This window comes from Cyanistes caeruleus, chromosome 5 (genome assembly GCF_971803275.1).
Source record: "Cyanistes caeruleus chromosome 5, bCyaCae1.hap1.1, whole genome shotgun sequence".
Classification (NCBI taxonomy): Eukaryota; Metazoa; Chordata; class Aves; order Passeriformes; family Paridae; genus Cyanistes; species Cyanistes caeruleus.
The window spans coordinates 53,567,458-53,592,140 of NC_141705.1; the positions used below are offsets into that span (position 1 = coordinate 53,567,458).

A 24,683-nucleotide genomic window follows, 5' to 3' on the forward strand; every position below is an offset into this window, starting at 1 on the left:
GTATTTGGAAGGAGCCTTTCCTGCCCAGTGGCCTTCAGGAGTCCTAAAATACATATTGCTTCTTGGTTCTGCCAGCCCAGACAAGTGAGCAGGTGGGTCTGAACGATGTCATGCTTCAGGTGCGTGCTTGAGAAGAAGGCTGTGTTCTCACTTGTCTTGCCCAAAGTAATATGGGAGTTCATTGCAAAACAGGTATTGATACTTGTAAGATACTGTCCCAACTCCCAGACTCAATGGTGGTTCAACCTGGTAGGGCTTTGCTTCAGACTATGGAGACAGTTTGATGAGGTCAATGCAAACATGAGCCACTGGCAAGGGGTGTGGAAGGCCACTGACCTGCAAGCCTCCAACAGGTTCCACAAGACCTTTTCTGTCCCCTGATCCTCGCAGCAGCTTTTCTGAAGAAGGGTGTCAGAGTGGGACAGCCATTCCATGTGCAAACTGCATCCTTTCCTTGGAGAAGGTCTCTTCAGGTGTGCAGATCTGCAGCAAGACACCTTTGTGGGCTGATAACTGCTTAAGAATTTCTCTAGAGCATGTGGTGCAGAGCAACTGGCAAAATGTCCTGTCCTCCACCATTCAGGGGACCTGTTCTTTTGGCTCCTGCTGCTGGGAGAGCTCTGAGCCAGTATGTCAGGGAAGGGAGCAGGATGGACGTGGGCTGCTCAGCAGTGGTGCCACAACTGACCCTCCAGAGATTTCCCTCAGCCGCATGAACCTTCCTTGTTCCATGGGCCTTCTGGTGATATGTGCTGCTCTGTGGCTTGCAGCAGAGTCAGGAACTCATCCCACAACCGTGCTAGACATCTGGAAGTATTTCTGTATCCCTCAGGGCCTCCAGGCAGTTACGAGCATTGGGTGGGAAGGGCGGGGAGTTGTAATCTTCACATGGATTTTGAAACACTGACAGGCGAGAACATCCATCCCGTCGGCCTGACAGAATACAACTTTCTCCAGTATCTTTCCAGACAGGAGATGTCACTTTTCTAGGTTTCTAGAAGGACCTGAATACTGTGGTAGTCAAATAGAGGGAGTTTTGATTTTTGCCATTTCCCACCACAAACAGATGCAATCTCCTTAAGGCACTATCTAGGTGGGATCCAGCACAGGGGGGACCACCAACAGGCAGGATCAGTTATTTTTGGGACAGTTTTTGCACTTGGGTGGCAGGGCACTTGGGCTTCCTGCTTGTGGTAGATGGGCTCTGAGGTGTCTGCATGCCCTTGCAGGTCCTTTCAGTCCAAGAGAAAACAGCCTTTCAAGATAGTATCTAAGAATAGATCCAGAAACATCCAGTAGTGGGTCCTAACTGTGTTTAATTGCTCTTGGGATTTTAATTTTTTTTTTTGTTGTTGTTCAAGTGGAGCTGGAGAGGGAAGACTTGTTTTGCACATCCTGTTGGATCTTTCTTTGATAATAAATAGCGAAAGGAATGAACATTTTCTCAGCCCTACAGAATTTGCCTTGACTGTGTTCTTGGTTGTTTCCCACACCTCTCAGATGTGATGTCTGTGTTTTGTACAAAAATCATGAAGCCATGCAGAAAAAAGTATGTCTGCAGCAGCCAGAACTTCCTGCTGGAGGGCAAAGGAAGACACAGTTGAGAAGAGTTTGAAAGGATGGAAAGAACCCTTGCTCTACCTGCACTTGGCAGATGGAGGGCTCCAGCTTGTCCTTTCTGGAGTGGGTTTTATGTGGGCAGGACTATTGGGGATACTCAGGGCTGTTGGAAAAAGACATAATTCTTGATTGCCAACTCCTTGGAGCTGCCTGGCTGCTCTTGGTGCTGTGCCAGCAGAAAAAGTTGCCTGCCTTTTTGCTCTGGGGGAGCAGGCAGTGATGCCATGGTGCACCCTTACTGGCTGGTCTCCTGCTGAGCCCTCACACTTGCACTCAGAGCTGGCCCTGGGTTAGCCCTGTGCCCTGTCAGGGCACCACTACCCACATCCCATCTCTACCTGTGCAGCCTCTTTGCCTGTTGCAGTGCTGAGGATGCAGGTGGCAGATGCTATGAAGTTTTCTATCTGCTTTCCAACATTACCTTTAAATAGACTGTTTGCTCTCTGCCTATGAAGCTGCAGCTCAGGTCTGCTGCCAGGTCTTGCAGGCAGGGCGGGTCTGGACACAAGGCAGAATCCTGCAGGCAGGGCAGGTACAGGCAGTCTGGGGAGCCTCCTCTGGTGGCCCCCTTGGCAGGAGGGGAGGCTGCTCGGACAGCTGAGGAGCTGTCCTCTGTCCCTGCTGTCACACAGCTGTGCACAGATGTTCAGAAGTGCCTCTTAAGGAGTTGGTGGCTTCAGGAGTGTGGGCTGAAATTCAATTTGCAGTGCACACACTGAGGCTGTTTGCAGGACAGCTAGGACCTGGGGCAGGAGGGCTGTGGTACCCGCTGCCATGCAAAGCCAGCTGGCATAAAGAATTAGAGTTGCATGTCTCAGCTCAAGCCAGGCAGAAAAACAACCTCAAAGCACCAACCCTCATAAAAAAAAAAAGCCATCAGGATTCCTGATGATGATCTCTGAGCTGAAAAATACCAGGCACCAACTTGTTACCTAACTGATGCAGGAAGGGATAAATACCCCTGAGTCTTTCTTATCATAAGCTACCAGCAAATATCTGCTTTGAGAGATGTGTTGTGACTGCTGGAAATACTGCCGAAGTTGCCTCATACTGTTTGAAGTCCCTAATACTTGTTCCAACAGGACAAGGTCTTGGGGTCTCCAGGTTGTTTTGCTGTTGTCAGGCAAGGCTTTCTCTTTGTGTTATTCTCCCTTCTCTCATGGTGGAAGCCAAACTCTTGTTCTTGCTCAAATGCAGTGTACCACAAAGCAGCTCTCAGCAGACTTGAGGACAGCGTTTCACTCTCAGGGGAACTGGTGCTGCTTTGTACCTACCTACAAAGACCTCCTGGGGGTAGAAACTCAGGGCCTCTCTGTGTGAAGGGTAAATTTGCTGGCTTGCCAAGCAGTCTGCTTTATTTCTATTCATCTGAATGTGGTTTAAAACTCTGTGGCTCCATGGAAGTGTTTTCCCAGCACGGGGAATATGCAGGGAATTTCCTTATGATAGTGAGGGCTCACAGGATCCCTCCCACAGGCTATGGATTAACAGCAGAACCAGGAGAGGTTCTTTTACAACTGACTGTAACCAGCATTAATCTTGTCTAAATCTCACCAGCAGGGAGATCCCGGTCACTGGAGCTGTGCTATCCCCTCAGAGAGGTATCATTTTGGCTTCCCAGAAGCCATCCCTCATGGAAGGGGTTTTTTGCTAAGGTGCCACACACCAGCTTTGGGGCTCAGAAGAAGGTGAGTGTGAGGTTTCTTTGCTGTCCACAGGGTTTAAAAAACACAGGCTGATGGACTGATGGCTGATAGGATTGTGACTGCCAGGCTCTTGTGGAGACTGGCAGCCGCAGGGGAAAATATATCACCCCCCACCCCCCAGATTCCTGCCAATTTACCCCATCAGTGGTTTTGCATTGCTGATGCTTCACTATTCCATAAAGGTTCATCTGGGCTGCAAACGAAGTGCCAGGTTCCCACAGGTCAGCTTCAAGACCTGTGGGAACAAGGTCTTGAAGAAACAAGACAAGAAACACGAATCACATCTGTAGGCTCATTCCATCCAAATTCAGCTGTGGAGGCTTTGCCAGAAATATCTTAGTTTTGAGGGTGGTTTCTTGTATTTTTTTAATCCACTACCAGAGTAGAGCAAAAACAGGAATTTGGGGAAAACATTTTGTGGGAAATGGTAGACTTCTGTTATCACTGAGATTAGTTCATCTTCTGATTCAGCTGCATTAAGTACAAAGGTTGCCAACTCTAGACACCATAGAACATAGTTCATAGCCAGGCACATTTTGCAAGAAATTCTTCTAGATTTGTTAACAAGAGACTCAGATTGCTTTAGTTCTTTCCTCCCATTCTTCCTTTTCTGGATTTTAAGAGACTTAGAAGAATGTACACATTTCATGAATGGTTTTGTCTTTGCTGGGGAAAGATTTAGAAAAGTTTTTGCTAAGTCATCTGTGGTTGGAAATGAACCGAGTTCCCTGATTCTCCTAGGAATCTGGTTTGAGATTTTGCATCAGGTGAGAGTGGGGGTCTTGCAGCGGTGGCCAGTTACCTGCTGTCTTCCACTGCAAAGGAAAACATTGCTTTTGTAGGTGGATCTTTCCAGCATTTTTGTGCTGCATCCTGAGAGTCTGTGGCAGAGCACTGGGGTGGATCCCATCAGGGCCCACAGGCTTGTGAGTGTCTAACAGGCACAGCAGGTCACTGATCATTTCCTCATGGATTAAGGGGGCTTTGCTTATCTCCCCATCACCAACTTCCAGCCCTGGGAGATGGGTGTGCTAAGGACAACTGGTCTTGGTATTTAAGACAAAGAAAGCATTAGGTGCCTCTGCCTTTTTCTCATCCCCTGTCACTACACTACCTTCTGCATTCAGCCGATGGTGGAGACACTCCTTGACCTTCCTTTTGCTGCCAATGTATTTATAGAAACTTTTTTTTGTTGCCTTTAACTGTAGCAGCCAAATAAAATTCTAGTTGGGCTTTGGCCCTTCTAATTTTCTCCCTACATTACCTCATAACATTCTTAGTCCTCCCACGTTACCTGATCCTTTTTCCAGAGATGATAGATTCTCCTTTTTTTTTCCTAAATTCCAGCCTAAGTTCTCTGTTTAATGAGGTTGGTCATTTTCCTTGGTCTTTCCACACTTGGGGCAGTCTGCTCTTGAATGTTTAACAATTCCTGTTTTAAAACACATCCAGCCTTCCTGGATTCTGTCATGTTTCATGACCAACTCCTGAACACTGCTGTTCATGGTTCTCAGTGTTCAAAAATACCGGTGAGTTAAAATTCATGTGTAACTTTGGAGGTTTCCACTGTTGTGGCACAGGTCATAAATTCCTCCTTAAAAGGCATTCCACTATTTGAAAAGGTTTTGGTTCATTGGAGCTTGATTTTTTTTGGTTACTGTGCTAAAAGCTACTATGGAAGTTGTTTAATAATCACTTGGTAGAGTCCTAGAGAGCAACAATATGCCAGGGACTATGCTAAACCTTCACTGCTCAGGAGGATCCTGTATTTCACCTGTGTCTTCATTCTCAATCATCACAACATACCCAAATTCACTAGCAAGGAATGATTACTGATCAGCAAATTCCATCCTATGTTTGTTTTTTCTGTTGCTGGAAAGGCATGCTGTGTCTAAAAAAATGTGTTTAATCCTTTGTTGGGCTGAGGTTGGCTGAGGTTAGAACTAAATAGGAGATTACCATGTAACAAGTCTAATCAGGTCGGATTTTTGAAAGCCCTGCTTGCTTTTCCATGCATAAATGCTGCCATGCCTTTTTTCTGTGCCTCCCAGCGCAAGCCTTTCACATTCTTTCCAGGCTTTAGCTCGTGGAAATACATGATCTTTAAGGTGCTTTTCAACCCAGGCCATTAAATGAGTCTATGCCATGAAGGTCATGCACAAGGTCTCTGAAGGCAGTGTTGCCAGCCTGTGGTGAAACAGCGGGGCTGGGATTCCCAGCGGCAGTGGTGTGCACCGCACCAAGCCCAGCAGTGTGGGAAGCACAAGTTGCTCCATGGCAGAATGATGGGGGCCCAGGACCCTTCTTCACACTGACTCAGTCTCAGGTCTCCAGGGCTTGGGGCAAAGCTGTTTTCGTGCTTGCAGCCTTTCCAGGGCCTGCTGGAGTCTGAGGGGGAGCGTCCAAACAGACACAGCATCCAACACTCATTTCCTTCTGTAACTCCTTAATCTCTTCAGAGATAGATTACAGGAGGACAAGAAATACCTTCAGAAGAAAGTAACAGGCTTGTAAATCTGTCAGAGAGCAGCAGGCAGCTTTGGGAGTGGGGAAAGCCAGGAGCTGCTTGCATTTCCCGTCTGCTGCCTCCTCTCAGGGTACTGACCTGGGAGGGAGCAGCTGAGGCCATGCCAGCTAAAATAACTGGATGTTGCTTATGGAAGGGTTCCCTTTTTCCATATAAAGTCATTTTGAAGGGAAAGTACTTTACCAGCAACTGAGGAGACTGGAGTGGGTTTATTTTCAGACCTGCAATAGCTTGTGAGAGTGAACAATGTTTAGCTTTTGCTTGGGTTTGGCCTCTCGGGGAGCGTTCCCAGCCTGTGTGTGACCTGGGGCTGTGGCAGGGCGGCACCGTGCACAGTAGGGCTGGCTGGGAGCCCAGCTGACATCCAGGTGAGCTTCAGCATGTGGTACATGGCTTCTTGTATTCATGGTCTGGGCTTCCACACACTCCCAAGCACCAGGACATAGCCCACGGTGCTTAATGTCCAGCTGATTTTTGCCTTTAGTCACATACCTGTAGGCCCCTTGATTTTAGCAAAAAAGTTACTGCTCTGCTGGCTGTGTGATTTTTATTGGATCGTGTGTGCGTGAACGCCAAGGGAAGGTTGGTGAGGACCTGCTCATCCTCAGCTGTGAGTGACCATCCAGGTATATCCAGGTATCAGTGAGGGACAAGTGGGTGGGCTGGGAGATGCCAGGTCTCTGCAAGCTGAGGCTGGGCAGAGAAGAGGTGATTGGTGTAGGAGGGGTGTCAGGAGCAGATGCCAAATAACTTCCTCATCGAGGACATCAGGGACTCTGCTGTGCACGTTGCTGTGGCAGAAAAGCAACTACATACAACAATGGGAACTCCTTTCCAGCTGCTATTTTTGACATAACACAGGCTGTCAGTTCCCTGCAAGCTGCAGAAAAAGTGTTTTCAGACTCTGTCCCAGGGTGAATGAGCTCTGGGGCTCTGTAAGAAGCGCCTTCCTGGGCCAGGGAGAGCTATTTGTTTTACAAACAATGGGCAGAACATGGAGGAAATGCTTGAAGTGCCTGTGGAGAGCAGCTGATCTCCATCAACAGCCTGGGCTGTCATCTTGGTCAAGGAGCTCCTGTGCTTGTGTCAGGGAGCATCTGTACATCCACAGTGTCCTCAGCATGGTGGATGCAGGACAGTGTCCTCAGCAGGACTGTGGGGACCATTCAGCCACCTTGATGGTGGTGAACATTTTTATGGGCAGGTGCAGCCCTCAGGTCCTCAGCCTGAAGGAAGCTGAGGGAGAAACCATTCCCTCTGTGGGCAGTGCTGCCAGCAGAGCAGCAAGGACTCCTAGGTGCAGGCTGTAGGATGAGGGTGGGGGGCTCCTTGCTGGCAAGAATCAAGATATCTGCTCTGTTCAAGGTGGGTTTGTTTCCAGTCCTGGCTTTTCTCCCTTCACAAGAACTCCTGGAGCAAGAGGGGCACTTGGAGGAAGGAATGTCCTCACATCTTCTGAAGTGCATGCCAGGCTCCACCATCCCCTGCCTCTCCCGTTGTGTCAAGTTGCTGTATCATCTGTCCATGTCTGTCCACTTTGGGGGACTGTGGGAGGGAACGTGAGTGGGACCAGCACAGGCAGCAAGCAGGGTGGCTGCCATGCACCTGGGTGTCAGCTCACTGTGGTGAGAGTTTAGCTACTGCTGTGGGCAGTTGTGATTTGACTTTAAAACTGATGACTTCTTGGCCTTTCTCATATATTTTTAGTGGCGGAAGAAGCCCAGCTCTAGAGTTTTGGCTGTGTGGATTTAAGTCAAATGTCCGGAGAGAGCACAGTGACTTTTCCCATGACACTTGCTGCATCTCTCAGGATGTGCATTCCCTCCTGGCCTCAGAGCTGTGTCAGATACAGGCAGAGGCCTGTGGATGCTTCCAGCTCATTTTGCAGCCAATGTAGAACGTCATGTTCTGCCTGGTTGGATCAGGATGTACATCCCGAGCTCAGGACTAGCTTGTAACAGCCAAGCTCTCACTGTGCTCTGGCTGCTGTGCCAAGCCAGACAGGACTTTGCTGTGAAGCTGTGCAGGCAATTCTCCTGTTCAAGAAGATAAACAATTTCTCCTCACCCAGGAGGTGGGTAGAAATTCCTTGACTCTTTTCCCCTGACAGCAATTGCTGCTGAAAAATCATGATGTGACCTGTTCATCCTGGCAGGGCAAGTGGGTGTCTGAACCCTTGGCACAGAGGGAAACTCAGCAGTAACCAAGACTGAGACACCTCAGGCAGGGGATTTAGTGGTGTGCTGAATGCTGCCAGTTCCCAAACAGGGGAGAATTGAGCTGGATCCTGGAACAGCATAACAGTGCCTTAAAATCCACCTGGCTTTTAATGTAAGAGTCAGGATTTCTCCTTTTCTGCGGTGAGAGATGGGGGGCACTTGTGTTTTTCCTGCCTCATGGAAGAGCCCCAGTGATTGGGTGGTGTCATACAGGGGCAGACATAGCCCTGCCAGCCGGGGACAAGTCCCAGGCTCTGCTTTAGGAAAGCCAATTTGCAAGTGGAGGGATGGACAACAGAATAATGGCAGCAGCAGCAGCAGGATTTGCTGGGTGCATGTTGGCTGAGGTTCCACACAGAGCATGGGTCCAGCCAAGCTGCCTGGGGACATTGTGTCACATCAGAGCTTCCAAGCACCTTATTATCCCTATTGTTTAAGGGACACCAGAAAAAGAACAGCTGGGCTGTGCAGGAAATGCTGCACTGGGTAAGGGGAGCACAGTGTGTGACCTGAGTTGGCCCCATCCTGGGGATGGCAATGTCCTGGGCTGGCCACTGTGGGGTACTCAGCAGGGGAAAACCTTCAGCAGGGTGTTGAAACACTGCTTAAATCCTCTTAGCTGAGAGACTCTGCAGATGAGGAGCACCTGGGTTGTGATGTCTGCCAGGAAACCAGCCTGTGCTGAATATTAGGTGTGGTTTCAACCATTGCCCAGGGCTACACATTAATCTTTTCTGCTTCACCACAGCTGCTTCCTGTTAAAAATGAGAGCTGGGATACTTCTGTAACAGAGAATGTTGAGTGCAGGCACCCCTGATCTCTTAGCAGCTTCCCACCAGCAGGCTGTGTACAGTCATTCCTGGAGAGAGGAGTCTTGAAAGAGAAGAGCAAACACTTCTCTGGGTTTGCACCAGCTGCTCAGGAGCAGGGAACCGCCTCAGCATCTCTTGGGCCAAAACAGAAGCAAAGCTGATACCTTTTGGCTGGTGATACCAGTGTGGATCTGCCCCCAGATCATGAGGAAGAAGAAAACACCAGCTTTCTGCTGGAAGTTGTTGGTGCAGTGGGATGCATTTGAAACGGGGCTGCAGGGTAGCGTGCACATGCAGGGCTGAAATCAGTGCAGATTCAGGACTCCATAAGGAGCATCAGGATCCATACCTGCCCCTCTCTGATGGGGCTGGGAATGAGCTGTGTGTGGTCTGTGAGCCAGTAAAGCCAGGAGTTTCTGTCAGGCTGGCTCTAGAGTACCTGTCTGCATAGGAAATGCCTTCTCCTGATGGAGCGTAATGGGAGCTTAAATTTCCTGCTACTGCCTGCATCTTCAGAAGGGGGAAAGCTGTTTGTGGTGTTCTTAAAGCTATCAATAACTGGAAATAAACACTCTGTGCTCCTTTGGTCTGCACTTCCTGTTGCAGGGAATTAATAGCTGTGTTTTGCAAAACAGCCTTGCTAAAGAGGGATTGAACAGAAAAGGCCTTTCTTCCCGTCCTGGGATATGGGTTATGTCTCCAGCATTTCCCAGCCTGAGGGATAAACATCTCCAGCCAGATCTGCAAAACAACCCTGCTCTGATCTGCTTTAGAAGCAACTCTATTTAACCAGGAATTGGAGCTCTCTGGAGAAAAATGGAGCTCTGCATTCACCTACTCCCTTCCCAGATCTTGCCCACAGAGAGCTCTGCCACCACTCAGCCAGCCTTCTTTGACTGAGCATTGCACACAGGTGAAACAGAACAGCATAACATTGAGTTCTGATAGCCCACAGTCATGGGATTGAAATCATGCTGGGAGAAATGATGCTTCAAAGTTGGGAAAGCTCTTCATGGTGTGATAGTGAGTGGGATGCACCCTGTCTCCTGGGGGTCCTTTCCTCCCTGCCAGCTGACTTGGTGACTGCATGGTAAGCAGAGCCAGCAGTTGGTACAGTTCTGCTCAGACCCTGAGATAACAATACAAACAGTATTTTACTTCTAACCTCAACCTTGCAAGGAGGAGGACTCATCACCTGAACTGCTCAACACTTGACTTCTCATCTGGGACAAGAGCCTATCAGTCTGGATAGCTCAAGGCTGGGTGCATGTACCACTTTAGAGAGAAGTGTTGTGATCTGGGATCAGTCCAGTGAACTTTGCTTCTAGCAGGGATCACCTTCACCTCATCCTCAAAACCGTGACTGGCTCCCTCTTAAAAGGCTTAACATGGAGGCAGGCTTGTATTTACCTGCTTTTCTCCCTTTTTGCAGGACCTTCCATTGTGACTCCTCCTAAGGACATCTGGAATGTGACAGGAGCACAAATCTACTTGAGCTGTGAAGTCATTGGCATCCCAACCCCTGTCCTCATCTGGAACAAGGTAAGGGCCCTGCTAGGAGCTCTCACAGCACAGCAAACCTGAGGTGGCTGAAAGCGCCTGGTAAGCACAAAGGCCATAGCAGATCCCTCTGTAGAAACACGCCTCCTTGATGAGTTCTCTCATCTCTGCTGTTCTGTCCACCCACAAACATCTGGTTTTGCTTAGTTTTTAGACATTATTTAGAAAATAAACTCTTGCTGATCCCAAGCCAGGACAGGACTCGTGTTTCTCTTGGTAGCGCCTGATATTCAGAGCATGTAGGGAATGTCCCTTGACCTGCCTTCACCTTCACCCTGCTGGCAGCAGTGACTCCGAGGTGGCTAGACATCGCCCACGTCGGGAACAGGAACCACATGGGGCAGTCATTTAGCTCCAGTAGCCAGCAGCATGTTGATTTTGGCAGCACTGGTAACATCTGGCTTAGGATGGGGACCAGTGTTGAATGGAGAGGATCGTGGCTGAAGGGCTGAGAGCCACTGCATGGCTCCTGCAGCCTCCTCAAGTGCCACAGGTTTGTGCACACTTGTGAAGGGTCTTAAAATTAAGCCAAAACTTTACTACTTAAGGATACTATGGAGAAAAAATCTAGATTGGCCTAAAATTTGCTGTAAGACAGCAAGCTTTATTCATAGGGGTTCAAGAGCAGACTGTCAGGTGAGCATACAGTGTGGGCTTGTTGACTCAGGCAGCATGTTCTGCTTGTTTATGAATAGATGCTGAGTTTACACTGACTGTCAGTGCTGTTCTGCTTTTCATGCCTCTTCCTCATGGCTGAGAGACTGTTTGACCTGGTGGTAACAAGGGCTGAGCACCACTTATCTCGTGCTGAGCTCCAGGCTTGGATACTGGGGAAAGACTGCAGTGCTGCTTTCACATTGATGCTGTGCCTACCAGGAGGGACTGCCTGCTTTGCTGCAGCAGAAACAGGCAGGGCTGAACACACCCTGTGAACACACAAGTTCTGTGAGGCCAGATCAGCACAGGGCATGTTGGCACACCCCACTGCCCAGTACCATCCGTACCAGAAAACCAGGCCACTCGGTTGCTGCTGAGGGGAGGGGAACACAGCCTCAGGGCTGAGGCACTGGGGTGGTGTGCCTGCACTACACTGAGGATGAGGTGAAACTCTGACACTAGAAACACTCTGCTGCTGCACAAAACACATTCATGTGGATCTAATGTTGATCTGTGTGCAGGTATAGTTCAGCATGCAGTTGCAGCAAAGTAAGCCCCAAAGTTCTTACCCATTCCTGCCCCTCTGTTTAGATAATTCGAGGACAGTACGGTGTCCAAAGGATGGAGCTTCTGCCTGGGGACCGGGAGAACTTGGCTATCCAGACCCGTGGGGGCCCTGAGAAACATGAAGTAACTGGCTGGGTGCTGGTGAGTACTGTGTGTATGCCCAGAGCTGCACAGACAGCAGAGTGCAGTTTGCAAACTGCTCATGAACAAAGAACAGTACAGGAGACAAATGGCAACAGACAGGGCATTTAGAGGAAAACAACCTGAGTTAAAGGATGTGGGTGGCTGCTGGTTCCAATCTTACCTAGTGCATGCACCCTTCCTCTGTCTGGTATGCAGCAGAAGTGTGCACACCACTCACAGAATCAGAGGGGGAATAGAGGAGAGAACAGGGTTTGACACAAAGAAGTTCTATAAGATACCTGAAAACATAATCACCTCTACCAGAGCACAAGATGCTCACTGGGGGAATGGGGTGTGTTTCTTCCCTTAGATATCTCCTCTGAGCAAAGAGGATGCTGGGGAATATGAATGCCACGCATCAAATGCCAAAGGAGAGGCAACAGCTTCTGCAAAAATCCACGTTGTGGAAACTCTGCATGAAATAGCCCTGACCAAAGGTTGGTAAGTGTGTCTGAAGACCCAGCAGCTCTCTCCCCTAACAGCTTATTGTTATTTGTACAAAAGGATCACCCCTGTTTAATGCTTTCAAAAAAACCCCAAAACCCACAAGCCTTCTTCCTCCACTAGAAATACTAGTGTAAGATGTAGTTTTTTGCATTTGACAAAACATTCCAGCGAATTTTAACTGCTAGAGTTCTCAAGGGATTGTCAAATAACCCCTCACATGCTGTAAAGTACTGAAAATATCAAATTAAAATTAAGAAACACCTTCTGGGTTTTTTTTAGAGCAACTTCCAGTGGGTTTCCAGCCCTACATTTGTATCATCCTTTCAGTGTTGTTTGGATGCTTTCAAACCTGCTCCTCTCTCCTGGGAGCAGTATTGGCACAGCTGACATTCCAGTTCCTGCCATGCTCTCTGCATGTTGGGATGTGAAACCTCAGAGATTTGCCACAGCACATCCTCTTTACTAGGCTGTGTGCAAAGCTGGTGGCAAATCAGCCACCCTCATCCCAGCTGCAGAGGATGGCTCAGTACCACAGCCACATGATATGCTTAGAAATAAATCTGGAGAGCCAGAACAGTAACTGGAACCCTGCTAGAGGCAGAGGGACAGGGAATAAAGCACCAGGCTAGAGAATACTGTGCTGCCCAAATCCCCTATTGGACGCAATCCTTAGTTTTAATCCCTACAGTCTTGACTTTTTGTGTCCTTATGTCTGTGAAGAGCTAAAATACTTCCCTTAGAACATTAGCAGCACTAGGCACTGAAAAGAGAGCTTACAATGAATCCAAATATAATGCATAGGAACTTTGCTAATGGTTTTAAGGTAGTCTCTAATCCCTTTTCAAACATCTTATTTATGGATGTGAATGAAATTGAGTTTTACTGAGTTGTGCCATGAACAGCTCGCTTATAGCCCAGAACAGAAAATGTTTGCTCCCTCCCTCACAGTAACTACTGCGAGGTTGCAGTGCTGCAGTTTGTTTCCTACACACACCCAGCACATGTTACAGCTGCTTCTTTTCAGCTGTAGGAAAGCTCTAAGGCATCTGGAGCTGTGATAAGCAAAAGTAGACTGCCACCTTAAAGGAAATGGATATAAAGTTAATGGAACGAACTGTCAGATGTCATAGCAACACTGTGAGAGTCTGTGTGCCATGTGATCTCAGCACAGAAAAACATGTCTATTATCACCCCCCTGTAGCAGGGAAGGAAGGAAGGAAAGAAGGAAGGAAGGAGGGGTCAGATCTCACTGTCAACCAAGAGATCCCAAAGCTATTGCCAAAGTTGCAATATTCCCCCGTGGGAGAGGACAGAGTGTAACATGTTTTTGTTTTTCCACAGATGATGGTGCAGAGCTGTGATGTGAGGACTTTCACTTATGCACAGTTTTAAATTAGTTTTTTGGAAAGCTGCAAGCTCTGGCTTTTTCTAGCTGACTAATCAGTCCCTCTTAACTCCCTTTTTCTTTGAGTCCTAATTTGCTTGCACACTTCTTTCACAGATACACAAGTTCAATTACAAATTTTAATTCTATTTACAGGAAATAAACATACTTTTGAACAGCACACAGCAGATGAGTAAAACTAATTTTGAAAGCAACGTATACAAAATGAAACAAAACCTGAGCACTTGAGTCTCAAAATTTTTAAAAAAAGCCCTTTTAAGGCTAAACACTCATCATACGAGGTGCAATACTCATAGACATCAGTTCTTGGAAGAGGAGTTTGCAGGCGTAGGGCATTCGAACCAAAGATATCTGGAAAGAGATTTCAAAAGCCTTGTGATAAACACTCATAAAGCATCAACTTCTACCATCCTCTACACAAATAACTTTTTGGGTTTTTGGCTTAAAAGCAAACCTGGAGCTATGCATGAAAGCATTCAACAAGAACTGCTCACAGACAGTACCAAACCAAGAAGGAAGCTGAGACTGTCTGTAGGAGCTACACAGCAGCTCTCCAGAACACATTTTTAATGTAAAAACGAAGCCAAGGTATCTGATCCCAAACAAGAGCCATTTAACACAGGACATGTGCATAGCAGAGTGTGCCTGAAGTGCATAAATGCAGGTAAGGTCTCCAGCACACATCACCCTGTAAGCCCAGTGCCACTGTTAAGAGTTGCAGCTGTTAGTCCGTGGCACAAAAACAAGCCTTTTCAAGGCAACTGTTTTTATCTCTGCCACCTCTGTCCCTTGACATACTTCTGTAACCAAGCATGCACTGCAGAGCTTTTATTAGATTAAAAAAACCCCACCAAAGTGCAACACAAAAGACCTCCCGCGGGGACCCAGCTCTCAAGCATAAATATCTTCATGGGACAGTCACAAGGGCGATGCGTCTAAATTCCTGTGATTCTGAGTTTTACTTCTAAAAATAAGCTCTTGAGCATTTAAAATCTCTGAAAACTCTGCACTGTACAACACTTGAACAGCATTTCCTGCCAAGCGACAAGCCAACACTGTAAAATTAATTAGGAAGCATCCAAATTGACTACAATGCTATAAACACTTAAAACAGTTATGAAACTAAAATAGCAATTGTTCTGGTGCTTCTTTAAATATTTACTTCCCTATCCTCCTGCTTCACTCAAGTGGCATTTCCTCCTGCCCACAAGGAGAAACAATGGCTGATGAAAACCACACGTACCTGAGTTTTATTACGGCATCCGCGGCATTCGTAGGTGTGAGTCCTCGTGTTTGCAATTGCCATGATTCCACAGAGGTTACACACATGGACCTGGTATGGGTCTGAAGCTTCAAACAATCTTTCTCTCAAGAACTGGGCTGCTCCATGAGCAATCTGGCAATCTCGTTCCATTTCTCCAAAGCGAAGGCCACCATCACTAAAAGGAAGAGAAAAACCCCTCAACTTTTCAGTTTACTGGCAAAATAATCAGTTCTTGTTGGTGGAACAAGTATCTGTATCACAAGGCAGGAGGATTTTAATTTTCCTCTAATGCCACAGAATAAAATTGTGAAAACAGTAATTAATAACTGCTGATGAGCATTTCTACAGCTAGTGTCTGACAGCCACAGCGCAACCATACAGCAAAATTAAGTGTATGATTAAATCATCATTAAGTGTATGATTAAATCATCCTCTGCTGATCTGTGGTGGGTTTAACCTTGGCTGTCTGCCAGATGTCCCCACCCTGTCAACAAGGCATGGGGAGAAAGTAAGACGGAAAAGCTCACGAGTGGAGATAAAACCAGGGAAATTGCTTATCAATTACTATTACAGACAAAACACTCAGCATGGGGAAAATGAGTTTATCACTCACTAGAAATGGAGAAGGATGATGAGAAATAAAGACAAAACTATAACGTTCACCTCCCCAACCTTCTTCCCAGGGTTACTTCACTCCTTTGTTCCCAACTCCTTCCTCCCCTCCCTGTGATGACTGGGAGAATGGGCATTGCAGTCAGTGCACCACAGCTCCTCTTAGCTGCTCCTTCCTCCTCACAACTTTTTCCTGCTCCAGCATGTGGCCCCTTCCATGGGATAGTCCTTCACAAACTGTTCCAGCATGGGCCCTTCCCACGGGGTACAATCCTTCAGGAACAGACTGCAGCAGCAGGAGTCCCTAACAGACCATACCTCCTACCAGAAGCCTGCTCCAGCGTGGGCTTTGCACAGGCTGCAGGGCAGTTCCTGTTGCATTTCCTCACTCCTCTCTCACAGTTGCTGCACAGCATTTTTTACCCTTTCTTAAATATATCCTCACAGAGGTGCAACCTGCACAGCTGCTGGGCTCAGCTCTGGCCAGCACTGGGACTGCCAGGGCCAGCTGTGAGTGGCTGTGTCCAGCACAGGGCAAGCCCTGGTCCTTTCTCAGAGAGGCCACCCCAGCAGAACCTCCTGCTACCAAAACCTTGGTACCTGCAACTAATACAGGATCTTTAGCCAAACACATGAAAAAATGTGTGGCTATTTGGGGTGAGCTCATTAGGCTGCAAAGCTGAAGCTACTTGTTCAGGGCTAAAAACTGGACAGAAGAACAAAACACCATATGGAAACTAACAGGGATCCTTACCGAGATCTGCCTTCCATGGGCTGTCTGTTAAGGATCTGGATTGGCCCTCGTGCACGGGAATGGATTTTGTCATCCACCATGTGCTTCAAGCGCTGGTAATAGGTAGGACCAATGAAGATCTGGGAGGTGATTTTTCGACCAGTGAAGCCATTGTAGAGGACCTGAAGAAGTCAGTGCCATCATAAGCCTTATTACCCATCAAATGTATATTAAAAAAACTTACAGTGAATTGATACTTTGTTATACCTCATTTCCTCTTAGATGGTAGCCATAATCTGACAGAAGGTTTGAAATCTTTTGCACGTTGACAGCATCATTAAAAGGTGTAGCATCACCAATCTCTCCCTTGTTTGCAGACACCTACAGAGAAGAGATTTGGAAAAGTTTGTCAGGTTTCTGAAGGACTGGTTAGACCATATTTAGCTGTTTCAAGCAGTTGTAAGTCTTAATACTGGAATTTGAGATTCCATGCCAATAGTGGTACCCTATCTCACTGTGCTTATCTGCCACATATTTTTTAAAATACACACTATAAACAATTTTGCTACTCCTTTTTCCAGGTCAGGGGGAAATGTCTGGAACAAAAGCAACAGATGAGAAAGTACACTGTATGTAGGGCCTGATCTTCTGGATGAAATTTACAGGACTGTACATCTTCCCTAAGAAACCTCCTTTTGCTATCAAGTAACTGGAGACACATTTTTAAGTGAATTAACACCTACTAGATAGTGTTTACCTTTACAAAAAAAAAACAAAATCAAAAAAATCTCAAAGCAAACAACTATCACCACCAAATTTTAATTCATATTGCTCAGATATGCAGTATAGAAGACTGTTCTTACCTTGCCCTGAAGACACTCAATCAAGTGACCAATGGTCATGCGGGAAGGGATGGCGTGGGGGTTGATAATGATATCAGGTGTGATGCCTTCACACGTGAAGGGCATATCCTAGAGCAGAGAAACACACAGTGAATTCTTTCCAGAACATCATGTTTAGGAAAAGTATGTGCCTGGATCCAAAATAAGTCTTTTAAAGGATTTAAAAGGCATTGAAATATGTAAGAAGCAGCTGCGTCCCCTTCTAAAAATATTTTAGCTACATTTAAGTTAACGTTACACCTGAGTAGATATTTCACAAACAATTCACTTAAGAACAGTTCCAATGCTAAGATCATCACAGGTAAAATCTTCAGAAGAGAAAGAAGAAATGACTACCTCTTGCCTGTACTGGATACCACAGGTTCCTTTCTGACCGTGTCTGCTAGCGAATTTATCTCCAATTTGTGGAATTCTTACAGAACGCACCTGTAAGCCACAGGAAAACATGCAACTGGTAACCTGAATACAGACCAAAGATTATTAAAGCAGAAAGCACGAACGTCAGCACTCACCCTGATCTTGCAGAATTTGTATCCTTCCTGGTTCAGGGTTACCATGACCTGATCTACAATCCCAGTCTCACTGGTCCGCAGGAAGGTGCTGCAGTCTCTCTTGGTGAAGCGTCTGTTGGTGCTTTCCAGCTCATCTTCATTTTCTGGCAGTGTGACTGTTTTGCCAATGATGACATCATCCCCAGACACACGTACCCCAGGGGCTATCAAACCATCATCATCAAGTTTGTCATAGATTGCGTGTCTCATACCTTGAGGGGGGAAAAAGGAACAAAAAAAGTAGACTCACAAATTTTTCAACATACTGACTCTTGATGTTCTGCAATAATTCAGCAAGTCTGCTTGCAACTTCAGGCAACTGCTAAAATACCTAATGCAAATATCTCAACTGATATGGTAATTTCTATACAATACAGAAATGTCTGTATCAATATATCCCAAAATGAAGACTGAATCAGTTCAACATTAACTACCTTGCCCACAAAACCTTAATTTAAAAACCGAGTCTTCATACACCCCTTTAGCTTACCTTGGCAAGTTTCACGTGTAGGCTTTTCAAAAACTTCCTCTTGGTCATACCCTTTCTTAGACTCCTGCTCTTTGTATGAGCGGTAGAACACAGACCTGAAACAAAGTTATGAAGTCTTCTCCAGTGAAACCAGCATCATTTTCACCCATCTGTGTATCTCATTTTCACATATTATGGCTACTGTTACTAATGACAAACGCAAATAATGAGTGCATGCCACACAACCTTTCCTCTGATTTCCTGTTAATCTGACCTTCACTGAGGAGGGGAAAACAAAAAACAACCCACCAAACAAAAAAGTTTCAGAGGGCATTATGATGGTCACTTTGTAGATACTGCCAAAGTCCCTAAGGTAACATGCTAATTTTTGATGAAGTGCAAAGACTTTTGTATTTGCTTGACACCTCAGAAGTAGTTATTATTCCTAATCCTGATCATTCACATCTACAACTTATCATTCTCATATTACCTTCCTCCTTATGCACAAAATTTTGCAGACGTTTTTAGGCTTCTACTGCTACCCTGAGTGCCACATTCAGTACAATTGAACTGCAGTGAAAAACTTGCAATTTATATAAGGTTCTTTCTAGTGCTTTAAGGGCTTTTGTTTGCTGCCTCAGTTGCCAGCACATCAAAGTGCATTCAGATACTATAATGCATTAAGTCACATCGGCCACCAGCTGTGCCAACAGCAGCTCCTTCTAAGGAGAGGAACATTCCAATCCTTACTGATAGCAACTGTCTCACTAATAAAGACAGGACTATGCTAAAATGCTGCAACATTGTTCTGGTAACTGGCAAGAGTTACATGAAAATACACCATGGAAGAGTCCAAATGTTTTTTCATTAAACTGTGATTCAAAGGACCCTAAACAGAATAAAGATCAAAATGTAAGATCAAGAAGACAAAGTGAGCAGTCAGGTTTCAAGGTGTTTTGCTAGGATTCACTTATTTTCATTGTGTTGCTCCCTCCATCCCCATTACAAAAAAAAAAAAAAAGTAAAAAGCTTCTCAAGTTGAAAAGATTTGGAGAATGGCATCTTCCAGCATAAAATGAACTCTTTTTGAGCCTCTGGACACCTCAGTATAGCTTTTTTTTTTGAATTCCAAGCAATTAAAAAATGTACAAAGTCTCACCTGAAAAAGCCTCTGTCAACAGCAGAACGGTTCATAATGACAGAGTCTTCCTGGTTATAGCCTGTGTATGATGCAATGGCTACAATCGAGTTGATACCTACAATATGCAGAGAAAATATTTTGAAAGAATGCACACATGCCCAGACAGACACTATTTTATCTCAAAGTAGGCTGTACTCTCTACAGCAAAGCTTTTCTACCCTTTCTCAGATAAAATCTCTACATCCTACACACAGAAACATACAGTATCAGCAGATGCAACTCTACATAGAAAAGAGAGTCAAGAGTGACCCCTTGTGAAAAACCTATCAAGCATCAATACAGAAAATGCATTTTTTCAGTTAGATTTTAGCAGATTTTTTTTGGGTAAGATAGTTTCAGCTTCAACACTACCAACAAATTTTTTGCAGTCTAGGTGTCCAGCTACAAGCTAAGACTAAACCTATACTTATTTCTTAAATTGCACACATTTGCTAAATGTTCAGGAACTCTACACATACCATTTGTGACGTGTTTGAAACAAAACAAAAAGGTAGTATTTTTGTTCCATGAACACGAACTGACACCGTACCTGCTGGTAACTCTCTGAACCTCAAGTACTCCATGGAGCGTGTTGTTACCAGGGGCTTCTGGGGATAATACAACACGTGTGCCAGCGTATCCATACGGACATGGAAGTTGGTGATGTAGACTCCCATAGCCTGCTTACCCATAGCAGACTGGTATGTGTTCCTGGGAGACTAGACAGATAAAGGGAAGAACCTATAATTAAGTACATAAAGCTCTTTACACACACACACACCCCTGTGGGTTTTCTATCAGCTTTAAAAGCAGGACATCATCAGAGGTGCACTGACCTGGTTGTGATCAGGGAAAGGGATAATAGATGCACACACTCCCAGGATCATGGATGGGTGAATCTCACAGTGTGTGTATGTTGAACAATATGCCACACCTTTCTCTTGCAAGTCATCTGGAGTCATTGCCAGCATGACGGTCTCTTCTTCCAGGGTGTCAATGTACTCTACTACACCACTGGCCACAAGATCCTGCCAACTGAACAACCAATAACTCAGTTAACACCAAAAATGGGTCTCTTCAGCAGTGACAAGAACAAGGACTTCCCTGGCTTACTATTACTACCATTGCCTCAGTGTGATGAAGAAAACTGATTAAATTACCAGGCAAAGAAAGAATCTTTGTGCTGCACAAAGCTTTAAACATTCCTCTCTCCAGCCTGAGGGAACATGCAGCTTCCAAGATGGAAAACAACACCTTCAGTTGAATTTCAGGAATGTATCTCACCTGTAATTGTTATACTCTCGTTCCTTCAGTTGGTCAATGTGCCTTTTCTTCAGCAGCAACTTCTGTTTCTCTACAATTAAAAGGGGCCGACAAATTCTGCCTGCATCAGTGTAGATGCGGATTTCTCGCTCGCGAATATCTCTAATCATTGAGACCTGGGCAAGACAGCAGCACCCCATGAGTACAAAGTCCCAGCTTGGAATCAGAACCACAGAACATAAGACAGGATGACCAAGTTCCCTAAAGCAAAGACTTTCCAGGTACTGTCAGAAGCACAGAACAAAGTAACACTCCTACAAACAGAAGCGTTTCAGAAGATTATTTTCAACTTTTTGTCTTTCAACTGGATCCTCTTTAAAAACAAACAACCCCCCCTAAAAAAAATCAACCCCACAACCAAGCAACAAACATATGCAATCAAACATAAAATAAAAATTAAAAAAAAAAAGCACCAAATACAACCCCCCCCAAATAAAACACGAAACAAACCCAACGTGAAGCATATTGAGAAAGAGACTTGCAAATAATGCTACTTGAAACTTGAAATGTAGTATCAAGGCATTATCTTCTCCTGTCTAAAAGGACACCCGAACTCTTGATGTAAAGATTTATACCTCTGACACAATGATATCCATCTGACGACGAAGCTTCCTTAGGGTATTCATCAGCTGCTCTGGATCTTTGTGTATTCCCACCCAGCAGCCATTGACAAATATCTTGGTAGCACTAGAAAGGGGAAACACAAATAAATAGTAATTAAAAATATCCCACCCCACCAAATAACCCCAAAGCCTAGAACTGTTGCGCAGGATAAAAAACTTAAGTCTGTTTAAAGTGTTTTATGTGCACATACTCAGCTATTGCTGCTGGAGATATTTCTTCCAGGTTTTCCATACTCCACTCTTCCAAGAATTCCAGAATTGGGGATGGCTGAGACCCCACAGAAATGTAAGCCATCAGGGCTAAGTTCTTCACAAGTCCTACTGCATGACCCTAGCAGAAAGACAAAGTTAACTTGCATTTTCAAATCAAGAGGTTCCCCCAAGAAGATTCACGAATTTAAACTTAACTCCTCAAGGAACTGGACACAAAAAACATGTGCTCAACTACCGAGTTAGCTATAAAGGTAAATATTTGCATCAGCATTATTAAAAAAAAGTGCGAGGGATTATCATAAGTGTCATGGCTACAAAAGGACTGTGAGGGAAAGGCAGTTAGTATACAAATCCTGCTTTCATTACCTCAGGGGTCTCAGCAGGGCAAACCATTCCCCACAGGGTGTTGTGCAGCTGCCGCGGCTTGGCCAGTTTTCCGTCTCTCCCAATCGGAGAATTCAGGCGCCTCAGGTGGGAGAGAGTGGATGCAAAAGTCAGGCGGTTCAACACCTGCATGGAGGAAGGAGTTCAGTCAAAGCTTCTTAAGTGTGTTGCTGACAGGAACCATGACACACTAGCACAAAGGATCAATGCCCTCTAGAAATGATGTGCTTAACAAGAACTAAAACAGCTCTGATTCTTGTTAGCTACACTTTTTAGTTCACCTCATCTCGCAGTACCCCTAGAATCTCAAGCTTCTAACTAGTGTTTTAGTGGCAGAAGTTTCTAGAGCATGCTTCTATTGCAGCAAGACCCTGGGCTAATAAAATCAGTGCTCCTCATCATTTGCTGTGGAATACATGACTTTTATGTTATATGGGGCCCCTCAAGTTTTTTTAACTGCCTGCAAAGCACTGGAAGTAATTAAAGGAAAGAAATCCATCCTCCTGAAAGATTCCCTGGGACTAGAAATTTACACAAAAGTGTATGATCTAACAAAAAAAATCTATACAAGAGTTACACCAACTATTTAGCAGTGAATGCAATAGCCAAAGCAAACAAACCATGACAAAATAACCCTAAACCACACACCTATGAAGATCCAACTATTTGGATCTTCGTCTGTGTCACCTAAGGAAATTTCCTTTTAAGAATATTTCTGTTTAACATACAACACACTGCTAAGCAATGTTAAACTCTTCTATGAGAACTGTTTTATCAGAAGAACTGTAAACCTGACAAAGCCCTTACTGTACCTGAGATACTCCTGCTCTGGCCTGATGAGCTTTCTTCTGGTCACCCCAGTTTCCAGTTGCCAATGAATATTTCAAACCATCTGAAATAATTCTTGTTTTAATTGCCAACTCCAAGTTGAAATCTTTCCCTCTGTCAATGAACTTTTGTGCATATATTCTCACTTCCTTCAGCAAATTCTTGAACATTCTGTGGAAGAAAGACACCAAGAAGTCTGATTAAACAGTGCTGTGCAATTTAGCCTACTCAGGGGCTATTTGAAAAAAAAAACCACCAGTCATTGGCCTCCTGAAAAGAAATAATTTGAAACCAGGGTGAGGGGGCAGAGGGGAATAAAGCAAATTAAGCTGTTTGTAAGCATGCACAAAATATGCTTCAAAACAAGTCAATGCTGGCCACCCACTGTTACAGGAAACTCAACCATTCCATGAAAACGTCATGATCAGACAGAAGCTGTGTTGCTCAAGACTGGCTCTCTGACACGACAGAATTAGTCTGATTTAGAAGCACAGAGCTGGCAATGCCTCTACCATTGAGGCAATGAAAGATGAAATTAAATGAAAAAAATGTGTATGTGATAGTTACCCTCTGAACAGGAAAGCCAAGAGTGGCCCAGCAAGATCCAGTCTTTTGTTGCCATAATGATCTCTGTCATCCAGCTCTCTTCTTCCCAGTGCTGCCAGCAACAGTCTATGAACCATATACCTAATTTTTGTTTTAAAACAGAAACCAGTTTGTTTTAAACTGACAGCAGACATTCACAACAAAGATTACATGTTTTCATAGATAAGTCTGTGAACTCTTTTCTAAAGGCTGTCCATTTGAGATCTTTAGGCTACCACTGTCCTAAAATAAACTTCAGCACATCCTTAGAGGTGGATGACCCACAGAAGTTCAGGTTACGGACAGAGAGAAGAAAATATTTACATCATGATGGTCATGCCTCTTCTGCTAAGTATCTGTCCTGTACTGTTTAAGCACATGCCATCAGGTAAAACTTCACAAGTCTCCTGATGCTACACTTCATCTGCATACCAATAAGCAGTGATCTACACAATGTGCTACTGGTTTTAAAGAGTGGTTTACATTACAGTCAGCTTGTCAGCACTTATCTATATCTTAGTTATCAATTTCTAGATGTAATCCATGCAACTGGATATCAAAAAAGTCAGTTCAGCACTATCATCATATTTAACTTAAGACCCAAAATGTGTTTGAGCCTCATTTTGTCATTTTTTTTCCTAGTTTATCAGAATTTTCATTTTCTCAGCCTCAAAAATATACCAGTGCCCCAAGGTTTATCACAAAGTATCCAGGCAACTGAGGTTCCAATCATACACATGAGTAAAAAATATCCATTTGCAGCTGTGAGACAGAGTTCTGACATACCCTAGAAAATAGGCCTTTTTAGTTTCACAGAAGTCACTGACACCAACGTGAGGGAGCATTTCCTTCTGCAAGACTTCTTTGGCATACTTGATTCTCTTTTCTTTGGTGACACCTGGCTTGGCACCTCTTGAGCCAATGAAGTTTAGGGCAACATTTTGCTCCTGAATGACAAAGGCTTCATCCAAAGAAGGTTTGACCTAAGGCACAAAAATACAGCAAAATCCTGTGGCAACCGGGCCCTGCAGGGGCTGAAGGAAACTACACAGTAGTTTGTTAATGATTATTTTCATGATCTGCTAATTGTTGATCCAGGTCTTTCTGGTACTAGGAAACAGCAATGAAGCATGCAGAAAGAACACAAAAAAAAGTTTAAACTTCAGAAATTAGTTCTCATTCAAGTTCATTCTAGGTGTGATGCAGTTTTAGGTATAATCAAGATTTTACTTGATTTACAAGTAAACAGATTTACAAGTCAACAACAGCAGAAAACCCTAACTCCCAAATACATATTAACTCTTGAAAATTTC

At 45.0% G+C, this 24,683-nt stretch overlaps 2 protein-coding genes across 6 annotated transcripts in view; one reads left to right on the forward strand and one right to left on the reverse strand.

The window, feature by feature from the left end:
• Nucleotides 1-16,566, forward strand: part of IGFBP7 (insulin like growth factor binding protein 7) — an 18,131-nt gene extending 1,565 nt beyond the window's left edge. The window contains exons 2-5 of one of the 4 annotated variants that reach the window (XM_086888688.1): nt 10,317-10,426; nt 11,693-11,809; nt 12,162-12,292; nt 13,839-16,566. In XM_086888688.1, coding sequence (XP_086744814.1) covers nt 10,317-10,426; nt 11,693-11,809; nt 12,162-12,292; nt 13,839-13,845 — 365 coding nt within the window. In that variant the 3' untranslated portion in view covers nt 13,846-16,566. Of the gene's footprint in view, nt 1-10,316; nt 10,427-11,692; nt 11,810-12,161; nt 12,293-13,639 lie in introns of all 4 variants that reach the window. The other 3 variants (XM_086888686.1, XM_086888689.1, XM_086888687.1) reach the window with 3 other exon arrangements.
• The window catches only part of POLR2B (RNA polymerase II subunit B), a 17,325-nt gene continuing 6,450 nt past the window's right edge, over nt 13,809-24,683 (reverse strand). For both annotated transcript variants that reach the window (XM_086888680.1, XM_086888681.1), the window contains 18 exons: nt 24,157-24,353; nt 23,353-23,472; nt 22,770-22,956; nt 21,940-22,083; nt 21,552-21,691; nt 21,313-21,424; nt 20,699-20,853; nt 20,251-20,449; nt 19,965-20,133; nt 19,394-19,490; nt 18,256-18,350; nt 17,727-17,977; nt 17,551-17,640; nt 17,176-17,283; nt 16,580-16,693; nt 16,334-16,494; nt 14,947-15,142; nt 13,809-14,054 (listed from right to left, as the gene is read on the reverse strand). In XM_086888680.1, coding sequence (XP_086744806.1) covers nt 13,965-14,054; nt 14,947-15,142; nt 16,334-16,494; nt 16,580-16,693; nt 17,176-17,283; nt 17,551-17,640; nt 17,727-17,977; nt 18,256-18,350; nt 19,394-19,490; nt 19,965-20,133; nt 20,251-20,449; nt 20,699-20,853; nt 21,313-21,424; nt 21,552-21,691; nt 21,940-22,083; nt 22,770-22,956; nt 23,353-23,472; nt 24,157-24,353 — 2,625 coding nt within the window. In that variant the 3' untranslated portion in view covers nt 13,809-13,964. The remainder of the gene's footprint in view (nt 14,055-14,946; nt 15,143-16,333; nt 16,495-16,579; nt 16,694-17,175; nt 17,284-17,550; nt 17,641-17,726; nt 17,978-18,255; nt 18,351-19,393; nt 19,491-19,964; nt 20,134-20,250; nt 20,450-20,698; nt 20,854-21,312; nt 21,425-21,551; nt 21,692-21,939; nt 22,084-22,769; nt 22,957-23,352; nt 23,473-24,156; nt 24,354-24,683) is intronic.